This window comes from Equus przewalskii, chromosome 2, assembly GCF_037783145.1.
Source record: "Equus przewalskii isolate Varuska chromosome 2, EquPr2, whole genome shotgun sequence".
Taxonomy (NCBI): domain Eukaryota; kingdom Metazoa; phylum Chordata; class Mammalia; order Perissodactyla; family Equidae; genus Equus; species Equus przewalskii.
Window position 1 is genome coordinate 27,714,961 of NC_091832.1, and position 26,386 is coordinate 27,741,346.

Below are 26,386 nucleotides of genomic sequence, written 5' to 3' on the forward strand. Positions count from 1 at the left end.
CGAATACTGGAGAGCTAATTGATATATAGATGTGATATATAGATCTGTAGGATGATATATAGATTTTGACTTTAGAAAATGAATGATATAATAGGGTACAATTTTTTGTATAAGTAACACATTTATAGACTATTCATGTTGGAGTATACCATAGCACCTACAGAATAAATTGTAATTCTTTTAGAAATGTTAACTTCACAGGTTAAAGGAGGATGAAGATAAGATTTTGGTGGCTGTGAGTTGTGGAGTCTAGATCTCCACACATTAGAGAAATTCTTACGCTTTGTGACTGACAGGTTACTAAAAACTGAAGAGAGGTCCAAGGAGGGAATATAGTAGAAGAACTATTGGATTATTATTAACCTCACTTTGACACATCTAATTCAGATTAATTTATTCCTTCTCAATACTTTTCACTGTGGTTTTGGAGTTTTTTCAGTAGAAAACCTCTCCCTATTTTATTGGAAGCTTGTGGGGAAAAGTTTCTGTTAATTTTTGTTAAAGACTGTTTTATAGACCACTTTGAAGGATGATTTTCCAAGAGTTATATTAGGAATTGTAAAAACAATTCTTAGAGAATCTATTCCTGGTAAAATATTTTTCCTATTAAGATTGGTACAGCCTAAATGTATTTTTAAAACTTTCTCAGTAGGTTCTGATAGTATTCTGTTAAGTGTAAAGTTACTATAAATATTCGTACAGCTGACAATATCATGATATGTTAGTTAGTCATGCCTCCCAAATAAAGTAGCCAGAAGAATTCACCAACTTTACTACAGTCAGTTGGCTGAGCTGTGTATTTATGGAAGGAGTTGACCAGCATGGTGATGGTTTTTGTCTGTCCACAGAAAGTGCAGCAGGGAAGGTGTAGTTGGTTGGAATTTTTGTGGCCACAGATATGTAATTTGTGCTGATGCCTGAATTATGAGAGCTAAAAGGCTCTCTAAGGGTCACTTTAAAGAGAGCCTTAAGGGAGGTGAGCTGATTGTAGGTCTGCTGGATATTTGTGTCTACTTTGGCAGGACTCTTGAGTACAAAGGACTCTGAGTGAATATGTTAGATATGTTAGGTGTTTTTTAAAAGGTAGTAAATCAAGAAAGGTTGCCATCAGCTGATGAGACTGGTGAATTTCTGAAAGATAGGAAACAGTGAGATTGGATCAATAGAGAAACTAGGAGAAGAAATCACAGCTGAAGGTGTATGTAGAAGTTTCAGAAATCTCCCAGACTCCAAGTAAGCACATAAGAAGAACTGAAGAGTGCTGGGAGCATTCGTCAGTTTCCTGAACTTTGCTCTCGATTTTGAGGATCTAGTGTTTGTCCCCTGAATAAAGATCAGAGAAATGCTTTCCAAACACATTGAACAATCTGTTTGAGGAGACCGTGTATTTCCTTATGGTCTATTCTCCCCATGGTATTTAGCGTATATACATCAAATCATGTCCTTCTCTTGTTGAAGCACCTATTGCCTTCCGAACCTCCGTATTGTATGCTGCAGGGCTGTGTGTGATCTGGCCCTTGCCTGCTTCTCAGGCCTCATTTCTTACCCCTTGTTCACTTGGCCTTTCTGCTATTTCTCAGACGTGCCAAGATGTTATCCTTTCAATTTCTTTATACTTGTTTCCTTCTGAAAGCCCTGCTTCATATCTTGTAGGTTTCTCCTTTTCATGATTCAGATCTCTGCTGAAATGTTACCACCTCAGAGAAATTATCCCCCTGTCTGAAATAGCTCCTTCAAAACCCCATTCTCAGAGAATTGTCATTATTTGACCTGTCTTGTGGTTCCTTGAAAGACCTCATTCTCAAGACTGTATTTGACCTGACTTAGAGCTTACTCTGTACAGACAGCCCTTTCCCCCTCAGGGTGTTCGTTGAAAACAGTTAGAGGCAACTATTGAATATCTCAGCTGCCTGTGGCAGTGAATAACAATTGGGGCAAACAAATGGGCTGATCAAAAAGCTTAAAAGGAATAGCTGGGGAATGAGATATCCATAAGGGGATTTGTAAAGCTCTGATATATTTCTGGGAATCCAGAAAGCTGTGCACTTGTTTAGGGCTGTGTGCGTGTTTCTGAAAGACCTGAAAAGGCCCTAAACTCTCAGTTCTGGTTGAGGCTCTGTGCAAACAGGCAGTGGAAGCTAAGGCAGAATTGTAAACTGACCAGCTGAGGGTTAAAGGTAGCCGTTATATACAGAGCCCATCAGTACAGACTGGGAGAATTATTGGTTCCAGGCATCTAAGGAAATTTCTGTCTAATCATTAGCTGACTATTAAACTAACAGCAGAGACTTCAGTGGCCACATGTGACAAAGAATCTAAACTCTACAGAATTAGTTTCTCTATTTCCTTGTCCTGTTTTATTTTTCTTACCGCTGCTTGAATAATAATTTACTTGTTATCTGTCTCTTCCTTCTGATTAGAAAATAAACGCAATGAGAACAGGGACTCTGTCTTTTTTTGCACAGTGCTTTACCTCCAGTGCCTAGAACAATGAATGCCTAGTACATAAAATATTTCTTGAAATAATGAGTAAATGAATGACTCACATATCAGTCCTCTGTCTGCTCTCTGTCTTCTAAAAATTTGTTGAGCCTTTTGTCCTCTGAAAACACTATTTTTGTTTTCTTTGTTGTATATTTTATCTATTTCATTCCTTTACTACTATTTTTATGGAGTGGATCTATGGAGAGAGAGGATATAAATGGGTGTGTTTCATCAGCTCTATTCAACCAGAATGTTCTGATTCCTGATTTTCATCAACAGGAAGTTCATTGAGAGTAAATTGATTTGGGTGAAGTTTGAGAGGTTAAATGGCAGAATTCAGCAGTCTAAAGAAAGAATGAAATAACTGTACACATATGTATGTGTAAGACCCTGTGCAAATAAACTTGACAATCTGGATGAAATGGATATTTTAGAAAAATGTTACCAAATTTGATCCTAGAAGAAAGAAATTCAGTAGACCAATAACGATCAAGGGAATTAATAAAGTTATTGAAGGACTGCTCCACAAAACCTTTAGACCTACATGTTTTTGTAGGTGTGTTATTTCAGATAGCCAAGGAACAGATAATTCTGTCTGCTCCAGAGCGTGGTAAAGAAGGAAAAGTTTACAGTTCTTTTAAGGAAGGAAATGAAATGTTGATTCCAGAACTTCATGGACAGGACAAAATAGGAATCTATGGAAGAATCTTACAAACATCAATGTAAAAATCTTAAATGCAGTACCAGAAAATAGAATTCAACAGTACATTAAAATAATATTCTACGACTCAAGGGTTTCCTCTCTGAAATAAATGCATATGTGGTTCAATATTATAAAATCTATTAACATGCTATATTACTATGTGAGAGAAAAACCATATGGTCATCTTTTTGGATGCCAAAAAGTATTTGACCAAATTAATACTCATTCCTGATAAGTATTCTCCTGTATAATTAAAATTGATGAATTTTTATTTAACATGATTAAAGAAAAAACTTATTTCAAACCAAAATCAATCTCATGCTTAGTAGTAGTATGCTAGAAGTATTCTCATTAATGTGAGGAACAAGAAAAGGATTCCCAACAGTTAGCACTGTTAATATTATAGTGGAGGTATAAGTCAATATCTTTAGGCAAGAAGAAGAAATAAAGAGGTTAATATTGGGGATAGAGGAAGCAAACTATTTTTATACCGCAGGAGAAAATATATACATAAAACTCAAGAATCAGCAATCTTACTGTTCTCATTATTAGACACAATAAGACTTTGGTAACGTGGCAATTTACAAAAGAAATGTACCAATATCAACAGCTTTCCTATATAAAGTAACTTCTTTAGAAAATATAATGAAAAATATAACAAGCCAAAAGAAAAAATACCAACATAAATAAAATGGAGAGATCTACTATTTTTTTTTAAAGATTTTATTTTTTTCCTTTTTCTCCCCAAAGTCCCCCAGTACATAGTTGTATATTCTTAGTTGTGGGTCCTTCTAGTTGTGGCATGTGCGACGCCGCCTCAGCGTGGTTCAATGAGCAGTGCCATGTCCACGCCCAGGATTCGAACCAACGAAACACTGGGCTGCCTGCAGCGGAGTGCGCAAACTTAACCACTTGGCCACGGGGCCAGCGCCTAAGATTTTTTTTAAAAAGATTAACTGGAAACACATACTGTGCTCTTAGAACTCAAAATTGTAAACTTATCATTTTCCCCTAAATTAATTTATATATTTAATGCAATTTCAATTTTTAAAAATATTATTTTTTAAAAGTTGGTAAGATTACTCTGAAGTTCATTTGAAAAGTATAAACTCTGAGAAAGGAGAATGAAGAAGAGAGCCTAGCCTTTCCAAGTATTAAACCATGTGAAATTACAAAAAGAAAGCCTCTACAACATGTTATAAAATTATAATAATTCAAGTTGGATTCTGAGGAAGTACCAAATAGACCAGTGAAACTGAAGAGTCTAGAAATTGTATATATATAAGAATTTTAGTTTATTATAAAATTGGCATTTCAAATCATTGAAGAAAAAGGCAAGATTTAGTTAATGATATTAGGTCAACTGGCTAAGCATTTGGTAGATCAAACAAATAATAACATGTATCACTTAACAATTATTATGCATCAGGGTTACTATGATAAGATCTTTATGTTTATTGACACATGTAATCCTCCCAACAACTTTGTGAGATAGATACTATTATTGCCCCCATTTTTGATTGGGAGACTGATGCATGGAGTCACACAGCAGTTAAGTGGCAGAAGGTAGAATTTGAATCTAGGCAGTCTGGTTCTCTTAATCACTGTGCTGTTCTTGCCTCTCTAAGCATATATGCAAATCTAATAAAGCCATAAAAGTTATAGAAGGAAGGATGAATGAAATTATTTATGAGTTGGGCTTGGGGAAACCTAAATATGGCACAAAATCTAGAAGCACAAAGGAAAAAGATTGACAAATTTTATTTCCTAAAAATTATAACTTATATTTGGAAAAATATGCCATAAACAAAATCAAAAGACGAAAGACAAGATGAGAGAAAATGTATGTGACAATGCTAATTTCCATAATTTACAATGAGCTTACACCAAATATTAAGAAAATGATCAACAACCCCATAAAAATTGGGCAAAAGATAATGAATAGGCAGTTTACAAGAAAAAATGTCAAACATCTGAAAACCTTGTTTTTGTTTATAATTAGTGAATAAATCATGCTATTTGAGATCATGTACTTACTGAATTAGGCAAAAATTTTAAAAGATTGATGGCACTTGGTGCTGGGTAAGTCACAGGGAAGTGGGCATTAATTGTTGCAGTAGGTTGTCAGGATTCTTTCAGTCAGGCAGATCTGTGTGGGTTCGTCAGGGAAGCAGAACTACTTAGGAGAAAAAATATATATATGTATGTGTGTGTGTGTGTGTGAGGGCTAAAGGGCTTACCCTTGTGGGTGATGAAGGCAATTTTCAGGTACTCCAAAAGGAATATAGTACAGTTGGGGCAGTCAGCATAATCAGATCCTGCAGAAAATACAAATAAGATGTGGACTGAGAAAAGACTACTAATGAAAAGTCAATTATGACTTACATAGAAAAATTTTTGCAGTGGTATAGAAACCAGAATACAAATTAAATGATTGAAGTTTTTAATTTTGATGAAGTCAGATTTATCCGTTTTCTACTTTTATGGATTTGCTTTGGTGTCATGCCTAAGAAATCCACTGGACTATGAATGCCTTATGGAAATGGTCCTGCATTATTCATTTATTCTACTTTCAGTGCATAGCAAGACGCTTATGAATGCAAAGGGGACTAACATTTTGGGGGTACCTAGTCTCTGTGTCAGGCATGTGCATTGTATTAGACTCTTCTAAATATTCATTAATTGAATTTTAAGATGAATCTATATTTATAAGAGAAATTAAAACTGTCTTGGCCAAGGTCTTATAGCTGGTAGGTGACAGAGCTGAATCCTTTTGACTCTGAATCCCATCTCTTTCCCTTGTACTAATTTGCCTCGTTAAATAGCACAGTCCTGTAGTGATTTAGAATGATTGACTTTATAAAAACTTGATCACAAACTTCTTTTTTAAATTTAATTTAAATTTTTTTATTGCGGCAACCTTGGTTTATAACATTACATAAATTTCAGGTGTACATTGTTATATATTTTGATTTCTGTGTAGATTACATCATGTTCACCACCCAAAGATGAATTACAGTCCATCACCATGCACATGATCACAAACTTAGAAACCATCTGTCTCATAATCTTGCTTAACACGTTTTTGCACCCTTTTAGTATTATGCCTATAAGCCCTTTAAATATTTTTTAAAGAAAATCATTCTGTTCAATGTTAACATCCATAATGATACTCCAGTGAATAATGTGGACCTTTCTGTGACTTTTCTCTTTGAAAACTTAATCTACAGAATTCTCTTTGGGATTTTTTTTCTCTTTGTTTTTGTCAGATACATGTTTTCATGATATCATTGGGTTTTGCAAAGTATTTTGCTGTAGAGTAATTCTTCTGGCTTGATAACTGTATATTTGTTTTGCAGAGATCTTTTATATGGTTCATTGCCTGTCTCTGAAGTTTTCTTTCTTTCTTCTTTCTGTTTTTCCATCTTTCAATGAATATTGGCTTCTATTTTAGGTGTAATTGCTTCTGGATGATTGTATATTGTAGAGATCTACCTTTAAGTGGCTTAGCATAGGGGTAGAATTCTTCCACCACTCCAGTTAGGTAGGGAAAGAGTGTCTGTCTGAAGGTAGTTGAATTTAAAATAAAAAATAAGAATTTATACAATTTGACCTTATTTAAGTCATCTGTCTAATGGAAAACTCTTCTGTTACGATGATATCAAGTAACATAGCCAACATTTCAGATCTCTGTATTCATAAATAATCTGTTGATCCAATTATGTTTATAATTTTATTAGCCAACATTTCAAATCTCTGTACAAATAAACTTTGTTGATCTAACACTTTATAATTTTGTTTGTTTATATTACAGTCAACTTCAATTATTTTATTCAACTTCATATATGATTAATTTTCTTTCTAAAAATCTAAACAGATCCTATTATAATTTTTTGAGATATAATTTACATACAGTAAATTTATCCTTTTAAGTGTATATAGTTCTGTGAGTTTTACAAATACATACAATCATGTAACTACCAACACATTCAAGATATAGAACAGTTCCATTATCTCCATAAAGTTCCCTTGTGCCAGTGTGTAGCCAATCCCTTTCCCCGTCCCCAGCACCTAGCAACCACTGATCTGTTTTCTGTTCTTATAGTTATATAAAGAATGTCATATAAACGGAATTAGACAATATGTAGACTTTTGAGCCTACCTTCTTCCACTTAACATAATGCATTTGAGATTCATCCAGGTTATTCTGTGAATTGCTGGACAGTATTCCATTGTAGAGATGTACAACAGTTTGCTTATCCATTTACTAGTTTGAAGGACGTTTGAGTTTCCAGTCTTGGGTGTATATATGAAAAAAGCCACTATACATATTCATGTACAGGTTTTTGTGTGAACATAAGTTTTCATTTCACTTAGGTAGATATTTCAGAGTGGGATTGCTGGGTCATATGGTAAGTGTATGTTTAGCTTTGTAAGAAACTGCCAAACTGTTTTTCACAATGGCTGTATTGTACCTTTTTGTATTCATGCCAGCAATGTATGAGAGTTCTAGTTGCTCTGCATCTTTGTTACCAGTTGGTGTGGTCAGTTTTCTTTTGTTTATTTTAGCTATTCTAGTGTGTAATGATATCTCATTTTTTAAGATGAACTTTTTATTTAGGAATAACTTTAATTTTGGAATGGTATAATAATATTCTGGAATAGATTTCCGAAAGTGTTTCAAAGCTAGTACAGAAAGTTCCCACTTACCCCTCACCCAGCTTCCCCTCTTGTTAATGTCTTACATAACTATGGTACATGTGTGCAACTAAAAAACCTAACATTGGTATATTACTATTAACTTAACTCCAGACTTTGTTCAGATTTCACTTTTTTTCACTAATGTCCTTTTTGTATTCCAGGATCCAATCCAGGATACCACATTGCATTTAGTATAACTTTATTTTAATTTTTATTTCTGGCTCTAACATGTCATAACCAATTTATAAGATACTGCTATCAGTCTTGCTTCTGTTTATTGCAGGAATATTTTTTTCAGTTCCTATCTATCCCAAAATCCTATACATGTCATTTACTTTTCTTTTGGTGGATGGGTTTAATTTGTGTATCGTCCTTTTTGAGTTGCATTCAGAGATTCCAAAGTTTGAGACCACTGGCCTCTTTAGATTTGATCCCTTCATTTTAGACCAACCAGAAATTAATACAAGAGCCTCTGGGAAAATTATTTCAATTAAGTCTTTATCAAGAAAAAGAATAAGTTGTTAAAATTTACTCTTCTCTTTTACTTTGTTGCTTGAAGTTAGCATTAACAGCTTATATTGGTAAAATTATCTAAGCCTTTCTATTTTTGTTCTGTTTGAGCTATACATTTTAGTGTTTAGTTAAATGGCATTTTCAACACTGATGTGAATTTTTGATGGACAGCAACCAAAACACACTAATTATGATTTCTTTAAGAATATGTCTTTAATACCTGGCATTTTCTACCCTGTATTCTATTTTAGTGTTTTTCTTGTGGTTTCAGATATTCTATGAATATTTTGTGTTTGAGAAGAATTTTAGGGCTCTATTCAAGATTTACAAAAAAGAAAGCCCCAAAGAAAGAAATACGTGCGGAAAAAAAAAAAAAGTCATTTGCTGAGCTAGAAAAGTCACATTTTTCTGATGACAAAAATTTCTGATTATGCAGTACCATCCTGTGATCTCTTTATTAATATTCTTGACACAGTGCTTAGCACAGTGTTACAAAATTTAAAGTTAAATGTTTAGTAAATGCTTTTATGGATACTACTCTATAGATATCACAAAATGACTTCATGAGAGAAATACAAAGTAGGAAAACTACAGTCAAAATAGAAACATATGAGCCTCAATCATGAGGCGTAGTTTGTCTAAAATTGTTAGTTAAAATCAACTGGAAAGGAGAACTGGTGTATCTTTCAGGTTTAAATCTAGCAGTAAATTTTTTTTCAAGAACACATCAAACAGTATAGTGATTGTATGCTGATTTTAAGGGCTATTTTATAGATACTAGTACTTGAGTTTGTTCTCAAGGCATTAGAGGGATCAGTAAGGCTTCTCAAGATCCGTGAAACACCTGGGACCGCCAGTGTTACCATGTTACCCTGGGATTTCTTCCACTATAAATTTAGAGTTTGGCCCAGAGTGAAAGCAGGAGAATGCTAACTTTGTAGTTGTGTAACGGTTTTATTAGGCAAACTGTTCAACTATTTGGAAAGTTTTTGAGTGTTTTATGCTCACCCTATTTTTCTTAATCATTGGAAGCATTTTTGCAACTGTGTATGTAATCATGTTCTGTTGTCTTATTTACATACTTTTCTTCATTCCCCACCTTTGTTTTCAAGTTGTGTGTTTCATTCAGTGGCCAGATCGTCAACAAACCCAAGCAAGAGGTAATAGCAAAAACTAGCAACAAAAATTAAACTTTTTGCTATTTGTAGTGGTTTCCTATGTTGCCGTAATAAATTACCACCAGTTGGGAGGCTTAAACAACAGAAATTTATTCGCTCACGGTTTTGGAGGCCAGAAGTCTGAATTCAAGGAGTTTGCAGGGCTGCACTCCCTCCACGGGCTGTAGGGAGAGATTCCGTTCCTTGCATCTTCCAGCTTCTGGTGGCTGCTGGCATCTTTGGCCATATCACTTCAGTCTCCTCCAATTCCTATTGCCTTCTCCTCAGTGTGTGTGTTAAATTTCTCTCTGCCTTTCTTTTATAAGGACACTTCAAATGGCGTTTATGGCCTACCCAAATAATCCAGGACAATCTCAAATTACTTAATTTAATTACAGTTGCAAAGACTCTTTTTTCCAAATAAGGTAACTTTCACTGGTTCTGCGAATTAGGATGTGGACCCGTCTTTCGCCAAAAATCTATTTCATGATAGCTGTGTATATATGTATTTGGGGAAGGGTATTCCTCTCTTTCCTTACCTCCTCCCTCCCTCCTTCTCTTTCTTTCTTTCTTTTTCTTGTCTTTTTTTTTAACTTAAAACTTTAGCCTATTAAGGGAGAGAAACCTAAGGGCTCCTAACCTCTAAGTAAGTAGTACCTGTGCTGTGATCTCTTGTTATAGATGTGGTATTAAAATTTGATTTAAAGTATATCATTTCTTGTTTTTATTTGAAGCAAACTTGTTAGTTAGCACAGACTTCAAAATGATGTTCCTCAAATCAGTTAACAAAACCTTGTGAAGAATTAAAGTTGTGATTTAGGCATCTCTGGTAAGAAATGGGGAAAGTGAAGATTTCAGTTTTTTTCTGCCTCTAAGTATTTTGAAGGTTCTTAATGAACTGGTTTTAAGTAAACATTTAGAGAAATCAAGAGCCTAGAAGTTGTGCTTGATTGAACAAATATTTATTGAATACCTAGTATGTGCTATCAGGTACTAAAGAGAAGAAGGTAGTCTCTGTCATTGTGGAATTTAGGATCGAGATTCTACAAGAATCTTAGGACCAAAGGAAAATTAGTTTTAACAGAATTGTTGACTGCCCGATTTACAGACCACAGTAGACATCAGAGGAGTAGTTTTGAAGAATTCTTAACTATTAAGTAATAATGAAGCAGGGAACTCCTTCACTAGTAATGTTGAGGTTTTAGTAGGTTGGGAGATGTTTTTCTAAAACCATGATGCTTATCTCTGACTAGAAATGGTAAAAATTTATTTTCATATACCTTGTAATTAAAATTACCCTTTTCATTAAGAGTAGATCAGAATCTGTACATTATAAATTTAAAACTTATGGATGCAAAGAAGTGAAATTGTTATTTTTGCTAGACTATATAAGAAGTTAAAAAGTAGCATAAAAAAATCTCATTTTAGGATTTTTAGGAGGTCCTTAAAGTGCCAGTAAACACATTGAAAAAGAAATTTTGAGTTTATAAATTGAAAACACCTTAAAACTTTAAGAGTATGCTACTATACCATGAGGTCAAAGTAAAGTAACAGAATAGAGATTTAATGAAGAAAAAGGAATAAATAGCCTAAGGTAACATTAGGAATGTAATTTTAAAAGGGAGAGTCATTTGCTCAATTCTATGTGAAGGGAAAAAAAGCTTCAGATGAGGGAGTTGAGAGTCTTAGGTTCCACTACTGGTTCTGCTGCTTGAAGACTTCATGAGGCACTGCCTTCACCTCTTTGGTTTTGGTTTATTTAACCCTAAAATAAGGATTACCGCTAATAATCTAATATTCTTTATTCCTTGTAGCATCTTATGTGTTTTCTTGCATTCCTAGAGTGAGTAATTTCTGTCCAAAATGGTAAAGCTAAATGTGACATGTCTTCTGATGTCAAATTCTTTCACTGTTGGAAGTTTGGTGCTTTTGCTCAGAACCATAAAATGTAGCAACCCTGGGTTTGTTTGCAGGGTCTAACTTCTTATGAAAGAAATAACACAGCAAGAAAATTAAATGAATTTTTCCTGCCTGTAGTGTTGCCATGAACTTCTTTAAGATTTGGGGGTGAGGGAGGATCACTGCAATTTAAATTGCTTTTCCTTCAAAGTTGAAATTTTTTTCTGAGGAAGAAGGGTGGGGCAACAATGTAGAATTTATGCTCAATTTTAGCTTAATGTCTTGAGGAACCTTTTTGTAGAAGGGTTTTTAAAATAATCTACTTAAACATTTTACTATGCAAACCTTAAAACATCCAACATTGTATCCCTTTGTATCTGCTTTTGATTCTTAAATTATATTTAAGCTATTATTATTATGCTATAATTAATGTAAAGTCTTAAGTTTTTTCACCTTTAAGTGAGCTTATATTGAAATAGTTTGGTTACAGTTTCCATTTTAGTATAGAATGTTCAATGGTAGAATTACAGCACAGGTAAACTATTCTCCACATGTTGATTATTTCTATTTTTTCATTTCTGTGAACAAGAAACTTACTCTCTTTTTTAAAATAGAGTTATCTTTTTACCCCTCTTTAATTTAAGGGGGAAAAAAGCTAAGAAAAATTGTTCAGGCCATGGACAATTTTATGACCTCTCTTCAGAGAATAGTCTAAAGGTATATACGATTTTACAGCTGTGCCTGAATATTCTTATCATCTTGTAGCCCAGATTACTTTAGGTTTTGTTGTTTAGATTTATTTTTGGTAGTTAAATAGATATGAAGTGGTATCTTATAAATATTAAAATTATTCAGTTAGTAGTGAGAATCTTTTCCCAAGTGCTGATTTGATCGTGGTGGTTACTTAAATGATCTATTTGTATCCTTTGATGGATGTATATGTCAGTCATTGTTTGCCACATAACAGATGATCAGTAAATGCTGAATTGGTTGAGTTTATATTGTAGACGTTAAGCTTTATCTGTCACAATTACTGCAGATATTGCTTCCATTTGTCATATCCTTTTAATCTTAGATTTATTTCTCATTGCATGAAAGTGTATTTTATATGACCCAATCTGTCGATTTGTTGCTTAACGCTTTCTTCTGTTGCTCAATATTTTATCTCTTTTCCACAGATGAGATACATATGCTAGTCTGTTTTCTCCAAAATTTCTTAAATGCTTAGTTCCTCATATATTGAGAATAAATCATAATGTATGATGTAGATATGTTTTTCTCCACATTGATATTCAATTTTTCTGACAATATTTTTTAAATGTTGATTTTTCTTCACTAATAAGCCACTTTTTAGATTCGATCATTGTTTTGGTATTTCTAGTCTCATGGGTCTTTCTATATTTTTTTATTGTGGTAAATATGCATAACAGAATTAACTGTTTTAGCTGTTTTTAAGTATACCATTCAGTGGCATGAATTCCATTGACAGTGTTGTGCAGCCATCACTACTATCCTCTAGTCTCTTTATTTGATATATTTATACTTTAACCTAAAATGTTATTGCTGTTCTTCTCAGGCAAATTATTTAAATCTCTGAATCCCAGTTGCCTTGTCCATAGTATGAGGATGTACCATCTGTGTCTTAGGATAGTGTGGAGATAAAATTAGGTAAGACAACAAATGTAAAAATCCTTGGTGTATTATATGTGCTCTGTAAGTGATTGTCCTCTTGCCCTTCCCACTATAACTGGTTTTAAAGACTGGTGTAGGGCGGATCTTCCTGAACTGCCTGTATTATTCTCCTTTTCTCCAAGATATTCTTGGTTATTTTTGCCTAATTTTCAGTAAGAAACTTGTAGATATTGGAATAAACCTTTGTTTACTTCTTATTTCAAACCTACTGTATATATTCTATGGATTATGAAGCCTAAATTACTACTCAGTATCATCCCCACCAACGCCTTACTGCCAAAAAGCACTGTTCTGCAAGAGACCACGGAAATGTTTTCTTATGTTTTGGAACCATTTTTCCTGGCATCTTTTCTGATTTTGCCTTATAAGGCTTTATAGTTTATAAATTAGAATGTATTTTAAAGAGATATCTTTAGGCTTTATGTTTGGTACTTTGGGTGTTAGGACAGTTGTTTCCGAGTTCATTGATAGATCCTCTTTAGAATAGATCAGTTATTGTCGAGTGACAGTATTTAAAGCAATCATCTTAAAGCCGTTAGAAGAGGGTATTTTGCTTTTTGTTTTCGTTTCAAGGTATATGCATAATTATATTTGAGGATATGGTAAACATTTGCTGATTACCTACTTCTTTTAAATCCTGAAGTAATACACATATTAATAAAAATCTTAAGTGATGATCCACCACTGTTTTGATACTTCTTCAGACTACTTTTGTTTATAACTGTTTTTGCGGAGATATATTTAATTTTGGGAAGAATTTTCCCAGGAAAGCTTCTGTAGCCTTTTCTTTGGTGTGCTCTAAAACATATATATATATAAAAGGCTTTGGAAGGGGTAGTAAATAGATTTCTTAAAATACAGTGTAGTCGTTGATCAAATTTTTGAGCTGTTTTCTACTTAGAACTGTATCAAAGACATTCAGTTAACCTCTGAATATCTCTGTGCACACTTAGCCACGTGCAAGTTCCCCTTCCAGGACCTCTAATCAGACTGTCGCTCTATCTAGACACTTCTCTTGATGTTGTAAATTAAGAGTGATATGTACTTTGTCTTCATTGAAAACAATTTGACCTTTATTCTCTGCATTAAAAAATATATATCTTTTATATGTGCACATATGCAAAACATATTTTAATGTATATTTATACATTAAAATATTAAATTATTTTATAATTATAGTAGTTATATATTATAATTGTATGTTATAAATCGTATGTTATTTAGCATATGTTAAAATATGTTTAAATATATTTTTATTTCCCTTCCTATACTTAAGAGCTATAATAACACATTAAAGTAACCTAAATTCTTGCTTGTAGCCATTTGCAATTACAGGGTATATAGTATGTTGAATTTGGTACAAAACAGAAAAACAGAAATTATGAGGTAGAAATCTAATTAGAATTTTGAAATAAAATATTTGTTACTAATTATTTCCCTTCTAACTTCGAAGGATTAAAAATAAAAATTATGGCTGCCATATTACAAAAGGATCTTGCTTTATTTATGAGCAGGTGAAATCACAATATTTAAAGTCGTGTGACTTTTTCTTTCTTTCTTTCTTTTTTTCTGAGGAAGATTCACCTGAGCTAACATCTATTGCCAATCTTGCTTTTTTTGTACTTGAGCCACTGCGACAGCATGGCCACTGACAGATGAGTAGTGTAGTTCCATGCCCAGGAACCGAACCTGGGCTGCCCAGGTGGACCATGCAGAACTTAACCATTAGGCCACCTGGGCTGGCCCTTGTGTAACCTTTTTGAACCAAACCAAAGTTCCTATTTTTTTATTATCAGAATTTGCAAATAGGGAAATGTGGAATCTTAGGAAATACTATTTCTGTTCTCAATTGTATGTTTTCCCAGATTTCTGTCCACTAGGGCTTATAGATACTGACACACTCTTTCCAAAAAGGATGATAAAACAACTGTATTTAGAAACCAATAGTAAGAATTAAAACTAGGAAATTGTGAAAAGACATTACTATCCGAATGCCTTAAAGGTACTTAAAAGATTAACTCAGAGTGTGTTTTGTAATTTCATCGGCTGTTTGACTAAGTTGTAATTATATTCATTTAAATTACATAAAGAATTCACTTCCCACGTCTATGTTAAGCCATTATATTATTGGATATTTTAAAAAATGAATCTCATTGAATGTGGAATAATGTCAAGTTACATTAATGGTTAAAAAAATCACAAACTCTAGAACCTAATACATGGAAATGAGAATACTAAGATTTGTATGGTAATTCTGTACTTTTTTTATTGTCAAGTATTGAAGCACTGTGTGTACTATATAACACCTTATCTGTTTGCTAGTAAATGTGACGTGTGTAAGCTTGTGCCACTTGTAGAAAGTGGTGTTAGATCTTAATATTAAAAGATTTAGCACATTGATAAATGCTAGGAATGTGATAAATACTTGCATCCTTATATTTAGTATGTTTTTATATTTCAGTTCTTTCAGATTACAGATTATTGGAAGGAAGGAAGAATACTGTACTGATGTAAAGTAGTATCTTAGATGCGTGTTGTGATGGAATTACATAATTTATAGTCATTATTAATATATTTTATACACAAATGTAACAAAATGTATGTTTGCAAACTTCAGACATACCACATATTGCCAATAGAGTCCTGGAAGATTCTGTAATAAATTCCTTGTAGATTGTTTTATTTGTTTTAAAATGATCAAAATTATTGGTGGTCATTGACCAGTTACTTGATTTTAAAATTATTTTTCTAAATAGAGAGATCATCTGTGCCCCTTTTATTGCTCTAAATTGAAAAGCTGAGGAAATAAAGATAATTTTTAAGACAGAAACAACAAAGGATGCTTATTTTTGAAGAAGAAGAAATAGGAGAGGTAGAAAGGAATGTCTTCCAATTTTTTCCTTAAAGGTTTTCTTGCAACTTTCTCTAGAATTTATTTCAAGAAAAATAGAAAATTTGTCCCTTTCCATTATAAAATCACTGTAATATTACCATATTTCTAAAAAACAAAATTCAAGACTTTAACATTTAGTTTTGTAGGGCTTGAGGATTTATTTGCCCACTATTAAGAGTAGTACTTCTTAACGTTTAAAAAATCTATGTTCTCCTTTAATGTTGTTCACATTTTTACAACAAATTAGTTATTGTATTTAAAACAAAATTAAAGCACATTATTGAGTACCCTTTTTTTCCTTATTTACAATTTTCCTTAACCTTCCTCTTGCTCAGAGATAGATTTATAACCCTTCCCCCATGAGAAGGAATTTCCCTCCCTCTCCCTTGCCGAGAATCTGCTAATTAATGATTGCAGTTGTTACAGTTATGGCCTTTCATTAAGTAAAACATGGAGTGTTATCATTTTTTGTTTAGGTCAGAGCAGGTCACACAAAAATTTAACAGATGAGGTATTAAACGCATTACATTTCTCCAGTGATTTGGCCCTACTTTGCTCTTTCTTTTAGGATGAAATCACATATGCACATCATGTACATTTAGACAGTATTAAAATCCCATAAAGGAAAGAAAAGACATTTCAATTTAAAACTAAAATAGATATAAGCTGGTAAAACATAAAAATGTTTCGTCTTTCACAATAATGAGTCAGTTTCACGTCACATTGATTATGCTCTTCTGAGTAGAACAAAACAAGTGCAGGGAAGATAGCTCCTGTGAGCTTTAGTTATTGCGCTTTGTAATTCTGCAGCACTAGTTATCGACGTCATGTAGTATGAGAACTTAGCTTTTGAGCCTCTGTGTATGAGCTGCACGTGAGTGCATTGAGCATCAAGTGCTTCTGACCTTTAAACCTTTTTTTCTTTTGACATTCTAGATCAGGGCAGGGAGTAAAGCTGTGTCAGAGTTGGACAGTTTTGCATCTAATTGTATCCCTTACACGTGTTCTCTCTCCTTTTCTCATTCTGGAGTGTGGCTCTAAAATAAAGTTGGTTGTATTACACCAAGATAGAGTAGTAGAAGCAATAGAAGTGGAGTGGTGGTGTATTGGCACAACTGAAGTTTTTCATTTCCCTTTTCATGTTGTCTATTTTCATTACCTCTTTAATAAGATTTATACTTGCTTTAGCTTTATATGTTGAGTTGGTTACCGTGGTTGGTAGAAGAAGTGCAAACAAGTGTGACCTTAGTTAAAAGCATAAGCCATCACATCTGTTCCGGAGACATACTAGATTCATTTTTGTTAAATACAAATAGAATTTTTCATTTTATAATGTATTTAGTTTTCTAATGTGTCTCTCTTGCCTGCAGGGCACAGTAAGATGTTTTTACCAGTAAATGTGGGGCTTAGAGTCCTATTTTTCTTTTTTCCTCTTTAGTTTGAGGGTCAGGACAGGAAGAGCAGGGTCTGAGAAGGTAAGGATTTTGCTTAAATAGTTGACTAGGCAGTATATTTAGTGGAGCTCGTTATTTCAGAATAAAATTGGCTCCTAGCTTTATATGATTATTTTTTCCTTAATTCTGAAATTCAGGGTTTTACTTTACTTATTTATTTGCATTATTAAAATAGGTCTAGAAGAATTGTTTTCCTTTAAGTTGATTACATATATATACAGATTGTTGATCATGAAAGTATTTAATTGATTTTCCAGTTTGTCCTATTTAAAGTGATTCTGTGTGTCTGTGTTAACAGTTATGTAAACGTTCCACATTAAAGCAGGTTAGATGTTATCATAACTTACTGACTTGCTAGGCTAGTTATTATCATTTTTTGAATGCAACTCTAATCCTTAAAAATAATTGTTTTAGTTATCTGCACATGGCTGTTATTATAAAATGTTTAATGCATTAGGCACTATAGTAACCATGTTTTAAGTACAGCAGAAGTGGTTTCATGTGTTGGCTTTTGCAAGATATTATAAAAGTCATCGTGTATACCTGGTCTTGAATTGGTGTAGCATGTCAATTTTGAAAAGCCACGTGCAAGTTTGAGATTTTGAGATTGGGACTCACGTGGAAAGCTTGAGGTAGCAAAAGATTAAAAACTTATTCTCTGATGGCCTCAATGATAATGCTTTAAGAGTACATAAAGCTTTAAATCCTCCCTCTTTTTTAAACAGACTGTGAAGACTGCTGAGAGACGCTTGAAATCCAGTCACATAAGCATAATACAGAAATATTGGTCCTCATGGAAGAAGAGCAGGATTTACCAGAGCAACCAGTGAGTATTTCCTTTAACAATTTAAAGTTGATTGTAGAAAAGCTAATCTTAAGAGATTTTAAATATTATTCAGTTATACTACAGATTTCAGATTAGAAAGAAAAATAAGGAAAAGACTCCTTAATACTTTCCTTTTAAGAAAACAATGTTATATGTTCTTAAATTCATATTTTGCTAACTTCATGCTTAGGAAATTCAGCATTACAAATTAAGTATTGTATTTGGAAATGTCATTTAAAAAAATCACTGGCTATTCTTACAGTTTTTAGAAAATAAAAGAGGATATCTCTTTACCAAACAGTGTACATCATTTCTGCCAAAAAATTTAAATTTATCTTTACCTAAATTTCCCTGACTTAATTTTTTAAAAAGTAGTAGTAGTTGAAGAAAGTATAATTTGACCACTAGCTAATTCTTAAAAACAGGTAAGATCCTAGTTGAATTTTTAATTTCTTTTAAATATTTAATGTAAATAAATAAAATCATTTCAATGTCCCCAAGTGATACGGATTTATTGCCTTGCCATGGCTACCTTTTGGTTTTTTGTGTAAGTGTTTTTTGATCCTTGGCATTTAAAAAAGAAAAGCAATAATAATCGTTCTTTTAAGATACTTTTCTGTTAAAGGGTCTTTTCCTTTTGTCTTGAGTTTCTTTATCTGAAGTTAGATAAATACTGATTCAGTTTGCTATCCTGAGTGAGCCTCTTGCATTTATTTTAAGAGAGAATATAGAGTGGTACATGTTTATTTTTCTTTATGAAAACCCAACCTAGAAAGTGTGAATTTTGAAAGCAGGTAATAGGGTATGTTTTTCATGTTCTAGATGTATTCTTATATCACAGAAGGATGGACACTAGCTTCTATTTAAATAATTAAGTCCTTTAATATATTTTTAATATTTTTCTTTATGTTGAGAAATGCATACTGATGATTATTTTGCCATTATTCTTTTAGTCCTCTTACTAAGTTTAAAACTAGGAAGATGTAAGCAACTGTTAAAACAACCTTTTGAAACACTGAAGTATCATCCCTGATCCCTGGTGGGACTTTAATAATCAGGGAAGTGGTAGGGTTAAAAATCATCCTTAGCAGCGTATCTGGGCTATACACTATAAGAACAAATAGTTGAATTAGAGACACTAAATGTACCAAGGAAAACTATGTCATTGAGTTTCTAATGTAAGACAGAGGTCTAGTCATAGTTTCAAAAGACTTATGTAAGTGCCAACATACTGTTGAAATGGGTATTGTTAGTTACTCCTTTCCTACTTAAGGTAATAAGAATTGTGAGGCTGACCTGCTGGCGAGTCATCTTTTCTGCTCTGCTTCATTTCCTTGCCGTTTTATTCAATTTCTGTAATGTGACGTGTAAAACTTGATTGTTACTTCAGAGGAAGGTGAGAAATTAAAGCACTTTAAAAACAAATTTTCTGCTGACTATAAGTGGTGATTATCATGGGACATCATTTCCTTGTTGATTTGTGTCTGGGTCTTAATTTTTAAAGGTGACTGAGTAGCAATACAGAGTGGTCAGTGCCATTGAATTTATGTTAAGTTTAATGTTACTTACAGTTGCCTTAGAAATGAGAGGCACGGCATGCCACCTAGGGCCACAGGGGAAGCACCAATTTTGGTCAGGAGGCAGTAAGGAGCTAGGGGAATGTACTGGCCATGGCCTTTATTGGGGTTTCCGCAGGCAAGGCGAGATGAAGCAAGGCAAGCCAGGGTAAACAATTTAGGTTTGGCTAGTTTGAATGATTTCAGGGGGTTTTGGGGTATAGGAGCTCTTATTAGGTGTCTGGGATGTGGCCCTGGGTTGATTTAGAGCAGGAGAAATACTGACTTGGTGTGTGAGAATTAGATAAAGGAGGTGGTGCAGAGAATGGGCACTGGATTGTGGGGTCGATGTAAACAATTTTAGCTCTTAGTTTGGCCCTGTGATTAATAGATGCCAAATAGACAATTACAGAACCTAAGAAAATACAGAATACTTATTAACTGTTAAAAGTAATTAGAATAGGAAGAGTAAACATCAGACTTTGAGGAGAAAAACAAGTTTTCACAGACTGTAGTAGAGATCAAATATTAGAGTGGAAAGAGTGATCCTATCTCAAGTTGATGATAATAAGTAAAGATTTTTAACCCTACTGTTAAGTGAATGTAGAGAGAAGTGTTAGTCATGGGCATTATTACTGGTATTATGTTAATCTTCTTGTCTCTTCCTTATTGAATGATTCCTCTCTTGTTTCTCTACTACTTACTTGCTCTGTCTTAAAATTAGTTCAGGTTATTGTTTACAGTGCAACATAAATCCTAGCCTCAGGTTCTATCTTTCACTTTCCCTTATTGCCACTTAATCCTCAATCCTCTGCAATCAGAAATGGTTCTCTCAGGGCCGGCCCCCTGGCCGAGTGGTAAAGTTCACACGCTCCACTTTGGCGACCCAGGGTTTCGCCACTTCAGATCCTGGGCGCGGACATGGCATCGCTCATCAGGCCGTGTTGAGATGGCGTCCCACATAGCACAACCAGAAGGACCTACAACAAGAACTATGTACTGGGGGGTCTTTGAGGAGAAGAAGAAGGAAAAAGAAAAAGATTGGCAATAGATGTTAGTTCAGGTGCCAATCTTTTGGGGGAGAAATAAAAGATTCTTATGGTCACCACTTACCTTGAAATCACTCACTCTTTTTCCCCTAGTCTTCATCTTTTTAAATTACTCTGAATCAGCTCATATTATTGTCCAAACTGGAACTCTTTTCAAGAGTGAAAGGGAGCACTAACCAGACTGGGTTTGGGAATAAAAGGTATAAACCAAGACTATTCCTGGCGAACTGGAAGTACTTAAACTCCTTTATGGGAGTCGGCCTGGTAGCATAGCAGTTAAGTTCGTGCACTCCACTTTGGTGTCCCGGGGTTCACCGGTTCAGATCCCAGGCGCAGATCTACGCACCGCTTATCGAGCCATGCTACGGCAGGCGTCCCACATATAAAATAGAGAAAGATGGGCACAGATGTTAACTCAGGGCCAATCTTCCTCAGCAAAAAGAGGAGGATTGGCAGCAGATGTTACCTCAGAGCTAATCTTCCTCAAAAAAAGAAAAAACTCCTTTATGGCTATCAGGGATGCACTCTGAACTCAAGTTTTAAGTGACATTTAGGCATAGGAAAAATTTTTAGAAGAAATACACCAAACTTAATACTGATTATTTCATGGAGGTGGTAGGGCAGAATTAAATCTTCTGTATTTTATTTTATACTTATCTGTATGGTTTGGATTTTTAAAACTATGAGCATATGTGCCTTTTGTATTTAAATTTTACAAAGAAGTTAGTAATACTGTAGACAGAACAGGAGGTAAAACCTTATAACCATAGTGTTGTAAGCGTGGTGTACTCTAGGCTAAAACATAGGAAAGGGATGAAGCTTGGGAAACATTCTTGAGAAAAGTAAAAAGGATCTTAAAAATTGTGTTTTGGGCTTGAGGGTAAGGAGAAGAAAGGGATGGAACAGCAGGCAAAGAGAGAACATCTTGACTCAATCTCTAATTTCTTTTTGTCTTCTCTATCAAGGGGAGTAATCTTCAGATTGTAAAGGATAGCGTATCTGAATTTTTTAAAAAATATTTTATTCCTATGTTTATAAGCAAGTGCCTAAGTTATTTCAAATGAGTTCTAATTCTCCAGACTCATAGAAGTTCTATCCCATAGACCTAAAGTTTACAAACATGACTGCCAAACCAGTGCTGATCCTCTGAAAAATCACAGAGTGAAGTGCTTGAAACAATGCTATAAACAAATCTTGCACTGTTTGGTTTTTTTATTCAAAGGTGGAGGCAGTGAGGAATTAGGTGCTGGAGTAGCACTAGTTCAATGCTGAGTACTAGTTCAATAGAGTAGTACTAGTTCAATGCTGATTAACGACAGCATTCTAAAACAGATTATTGAACAGACTTTTCTGGACACTTAGAAAAAGACATGGCGATCACCAGGAGCTATTATATATTGTCTCTAAGGACACTCAACATTTATATTGATAGCTTAAAGATTTAGGATATAAAAGGATCAAATATCTATGTGACAGCTGGCAAGAATAACTGATATTTTAAATCAAGGCATAAAACGGTAGCATGTATTGACTTAACCTTACTTCCTCAGGGACTCACAGTATGTAAACTGCAGTGTGATGGCATTATTCTTGATTTAGTGCTGCTCTTTATTCTCTGCTCTTCAAATTAGACTCTGCAATCATCAAAGAGAGGATCTCGCTGTCTTTGGTCAGGATTCTTGCATTTTTGGAAGGTTGCTTTTGGTAACGTAAAGTTATTTACAACTCTGTGATGTTTTTTTCCCCTAAGCAGACTGAGCATGGGCCTGTTAGTATTACTCGCTAGAAGGTTTTGCCCTCCCTCCAAGAAAGGGTCTGGGTACCTCATCTTTTATTTTCTGTCCTTGCAGAGTTTTGTCATGACTAAATGCTAGTTTTGTGTCTTGTGTGAATAAGGGCTAGAAAGAGATTAAGTAGATGAAATATTCTTTTTTCATTTAAGTTATCAGATTTTCAGTAAGTGGAGATATATATGAATATAGATTTGTTTTTGCATTACATGTTTATTTCATAGACCCAGATTTAGTAACTTTTTATTTTTCTGATTCCTGAAATTAGCAGAGAACTAAAAAATTATTTACAATAATCAGGTGAACCTTAGAGGCTGATTGGCGCAGTGCAGCTGTAGCTGTGGTTTTCACTTGCTTTAGTTTACTCTGAGAATTATCAAGTATTTTTAGGCCACCTTCTCTCACCTGGGTTAATGCGACAGCCTCCTCAGGTTTACTTACATTTAGTTCGGTCCCCCTCCTGTTCATTTTCCATCTACACTTTATCAGAGTGATCTTTCAAAAATTTAGAGTGGATCATGTTATCTTGCTAATACTCTAAGGCCCCCTCATTACCCTCAAGATCTTGAACTTCTTAATCTGGCTTATAAGGACCTTCATGATTAGGCTGTTTACTGCTACAGCCTGATTTTACCACCCTTCCTCTCAAACTCATTACTCCCAATCATAGTGAATTTTCAGTAGGCTGAGTTGCATGTTCTCCCTCATCTGTGAACCTTTTTATACATGCTGTTCCCCATGTGTGGATTACTGTGCCCACCCCCCCCCCCCCAACACAAGTGCTCTCTCTTTGCTGGTTAAATCCAGTTTATCCATGAAGTTTCAACTTAGACTGATAATTCTCAATTGAATTAAAATCATAGAATGTTATTAGAGGTGTTAACTGGTGAGAATATATTGTCAACATGCAGAGTCAGAAAAAAACCTTGAGAACGAGTGTCTTACACAATACTTCCTCTGGAAAGTTTTTCCTCACTTACTAAGCTACTATGTCCCTACATTCCTTAGCTACTTCCTCCCAATAAAAAGACTGGGTTTGGTGCCCCTTCTTTGTGTCCCATATCATCTTATACGTCTATCAGAATCTTTATTTCACTGTTTTAGTAATTATCTGTTTACTTATCTTTCTTTTCAACTAGACTGCGAGTGCCTTGAGGTCAAGAACTATATTTTGTCGTTATGTTTCCTATCAGAAGGGCTTAATAGGGAACACTCAGTTGAATGAATGATAGCAAGAGTATGAACTGGAATTCTCATTGTAGGTGAGACACCTCTAATTCTCGTTATAGGTGTACGGTGGAGAATCTGCCGTAGGGTGGTTATTAGTGGGGGCAGTGCTACTAGCTTCTGTAACAAATAATCAGTGTCTCGGTAGTTTAACACAAAAAAATTGTATTTTTCTCTCACGTTAGTCTCATGTGGATTGATGCTTTTCCTAGGCCTATCCTCCATGAAGCCTGCTTTCATCTTGTGATGCCATTATCTTCAACTTGTGGCCTTCATGGTTGCCAAAGAAGGGAAAGAGAAGCTTGAAGGATCATATAGAATGTTTTTAAGGCCTGGTTGTACAAGTGGCTTACATGGCTCCAACCTGACAGCAAGGGGGGCTGGAAAATGCAATCATTCTGTATCTTAGTCCGTTTGGGGTGCTAAAACAAAATACTATAGACTGGGTGGCTTATAAACAACAGAAATTTATTTCTCACAGTTCTGGAGGCTGGGAAGTCCAAGATCAAGGTCCTGACAGATTTGATATCTGGTAAGGACCTGCTTCCTGGTTCATAGACTGCCATCTTTTTGCTGTGTCCTCAAGTAAAGGGCAAGATAGATCTCTTTTAGAAGGGCACTGATCCCATTCATGAGGGCTCCACCCTAATGACTTAATCATTCCCAAAAGCCCCACCTCCAGATACCATCACATTGGGAATTAGGTTTCAAAATAATGAATTTGGGGGAATACAGACATTCAGTCTGTGGCATCCCATGTGCCCACTAAGAGGAAAAAGACTATTGAAGATTTGTCAGTGAATCCACCCTAATCTTCCCTTTGGCTCGCCTGTTTCATTTTTCACACATAAAGAACAGTCTATACCTCCTTTCCCCACACACTCCTCTTAAGAGAAGCAGCCCCAAATTCCACTGTTTACTGCTTCCGGATCAGATCCAGGATCTGCCCAGTAATTTCTACTAGGTCTGAATATAACTTCTTTTGGAGTGGTAGCCTGTGAACTTGAAAGTCATATTTTGCCTACCATCTTAAGTCACACCCAATATGCCATGGTGGAGGGGGCAGTTGTCTTTGCCACAGGTGTTTACCTTTCTAGTAATTTGGAATGCTTACTCTCACTTTCTATGTGCTAATTTCCTTAAGTCAAGTTCTGGAAGTCAAATTAATAATTAGATGGTCGTTAGTAAGCATGATCAAAGAAAATGGTATTAAATAGTTTTCTGTGTGAAATTTCATCTAGGTTATGATCAAGCCCTTTCCTGCTCTAGGATATAGACTTTCTAGTAAACAGAATGATATGTTTCTCTTTGTTGGAGAGTGATGGATAAATTCTAACACAAATGTTCTTCCTTTTCATAGTCTCCATGCAGACTTCTGTTAGATTTATTATTCCCAAGATTGCAGTTTATCTAGCACTAGTATGAGTTAGCCTCTTGTTAAAACTTAGAAGCCACTATAATTGTATAGCCAGCCCTGGTGGTCTAGTGGTTAAGATCTGGTGCTCTCACTGCCATATCCTAGGTTCATTTCCCAGTCAGGGAGCTACACCACCTGCCTGTCTTTTGTCACGCTGTGGTGGCTGCATGTTGCTGTGATGCTGAAAGCTATGCCACCGGTATTTCACATACCAGCAGGGTCACCCATGGTAGACAGGTTTCAGTGGAGCTTCCAGACTAAGATAGACTCGGAAGAAGGACCTGGCCATCCACTACTGAAAAAATTGGCCTTGAAAACCCTCTGAATAGCAGTGGAACATTGTTTTATATAACACTGGAAGGTGAGCGGATGGCGCAGAATGATTGGGCAGGGTTCTACTCTGCCGGACACAGGATCAGTAGGAGTTAGACTCGACTTGATGGCACTAACAAAACTATATTTGTAAGTCATCTCAGAGTAATTCTGGAATGACTTTTGAGATGCACAATATAATTTTCTTATCTAGAAAGTAGTATTTTTTAACCCTGTCTTGAAATTTTAGGGATTCAACTTCATGGTTACCGTCAGTGGTGGTAACACTAAAATTTAACAATTCTATAGCACTTTGTCTTTCATAAGCAGGTCTCTGTCTTTAAATTTCGTCTTCAATTACCTGTCAAGTAGGTAGTTACATCTTTCTTTTACAGATGAGGAAACAGATGCAAAGAAGTAAACACTTAACAGTGAATTAACTCTCAGAACTGAGCCTCGAACCAGGATATTCTGATTCATGTATTGAGTTATTTGTATTGCTTTGCTCTGTTTAGTATTTAAAGTATCATTATATTTTTTAGCAGAGGCACAAATAGAACCCTGATTCATAAATTTGCCAGTGGTTCTTCCTGTTTGTATTATCTTTAGTCTTAATGTATCTGTAAGATTACGTCATTTTTTATGTAACAGAGGTATAATTCACATATCCATTTTAAAATATACAATTCAATGGTTTTTAGTATATTCACAGT

At 34.6% G+C, this 26,386-nt stretch overlaps 1 protein-coding gene across 17 annotated transcripts in view; it reads left to right on the forward strand.

Moving 5' to 3' along the window:
- EYA3 (EYA transcriptional coactivator and phosphatase 3) overlaps positions 1–26,386 on the forward strand; it is a 100,018-nt gene that overhangs the window by 10,918 nt on the left and 62,714 nt on the right. For 12 of the 17 annotated variants that reach the window (XM_070610553.1, XM_070610542.1, XM_070610545.1 and 9 more), the window contains one exon: positions 18,222–18,322. In XM_070610553.1, coding sequence (XP_070466654.1) covers positions 18,290–18,322 — 33 coding nt within the window. In that variant the 5' untranslated portion in view covers positions 18,222–18,289. Of the gene's footprint in view, positions 1–13,033; positions 13,126–18,221; positions 18,323–26,386 lie in introns of all 17 variants that reach the window. The other 5 variants (XM_070610549.1, XM_070610544.1, XM_070610547.1 and 2 more) reach the window with 1 other exon arrangement.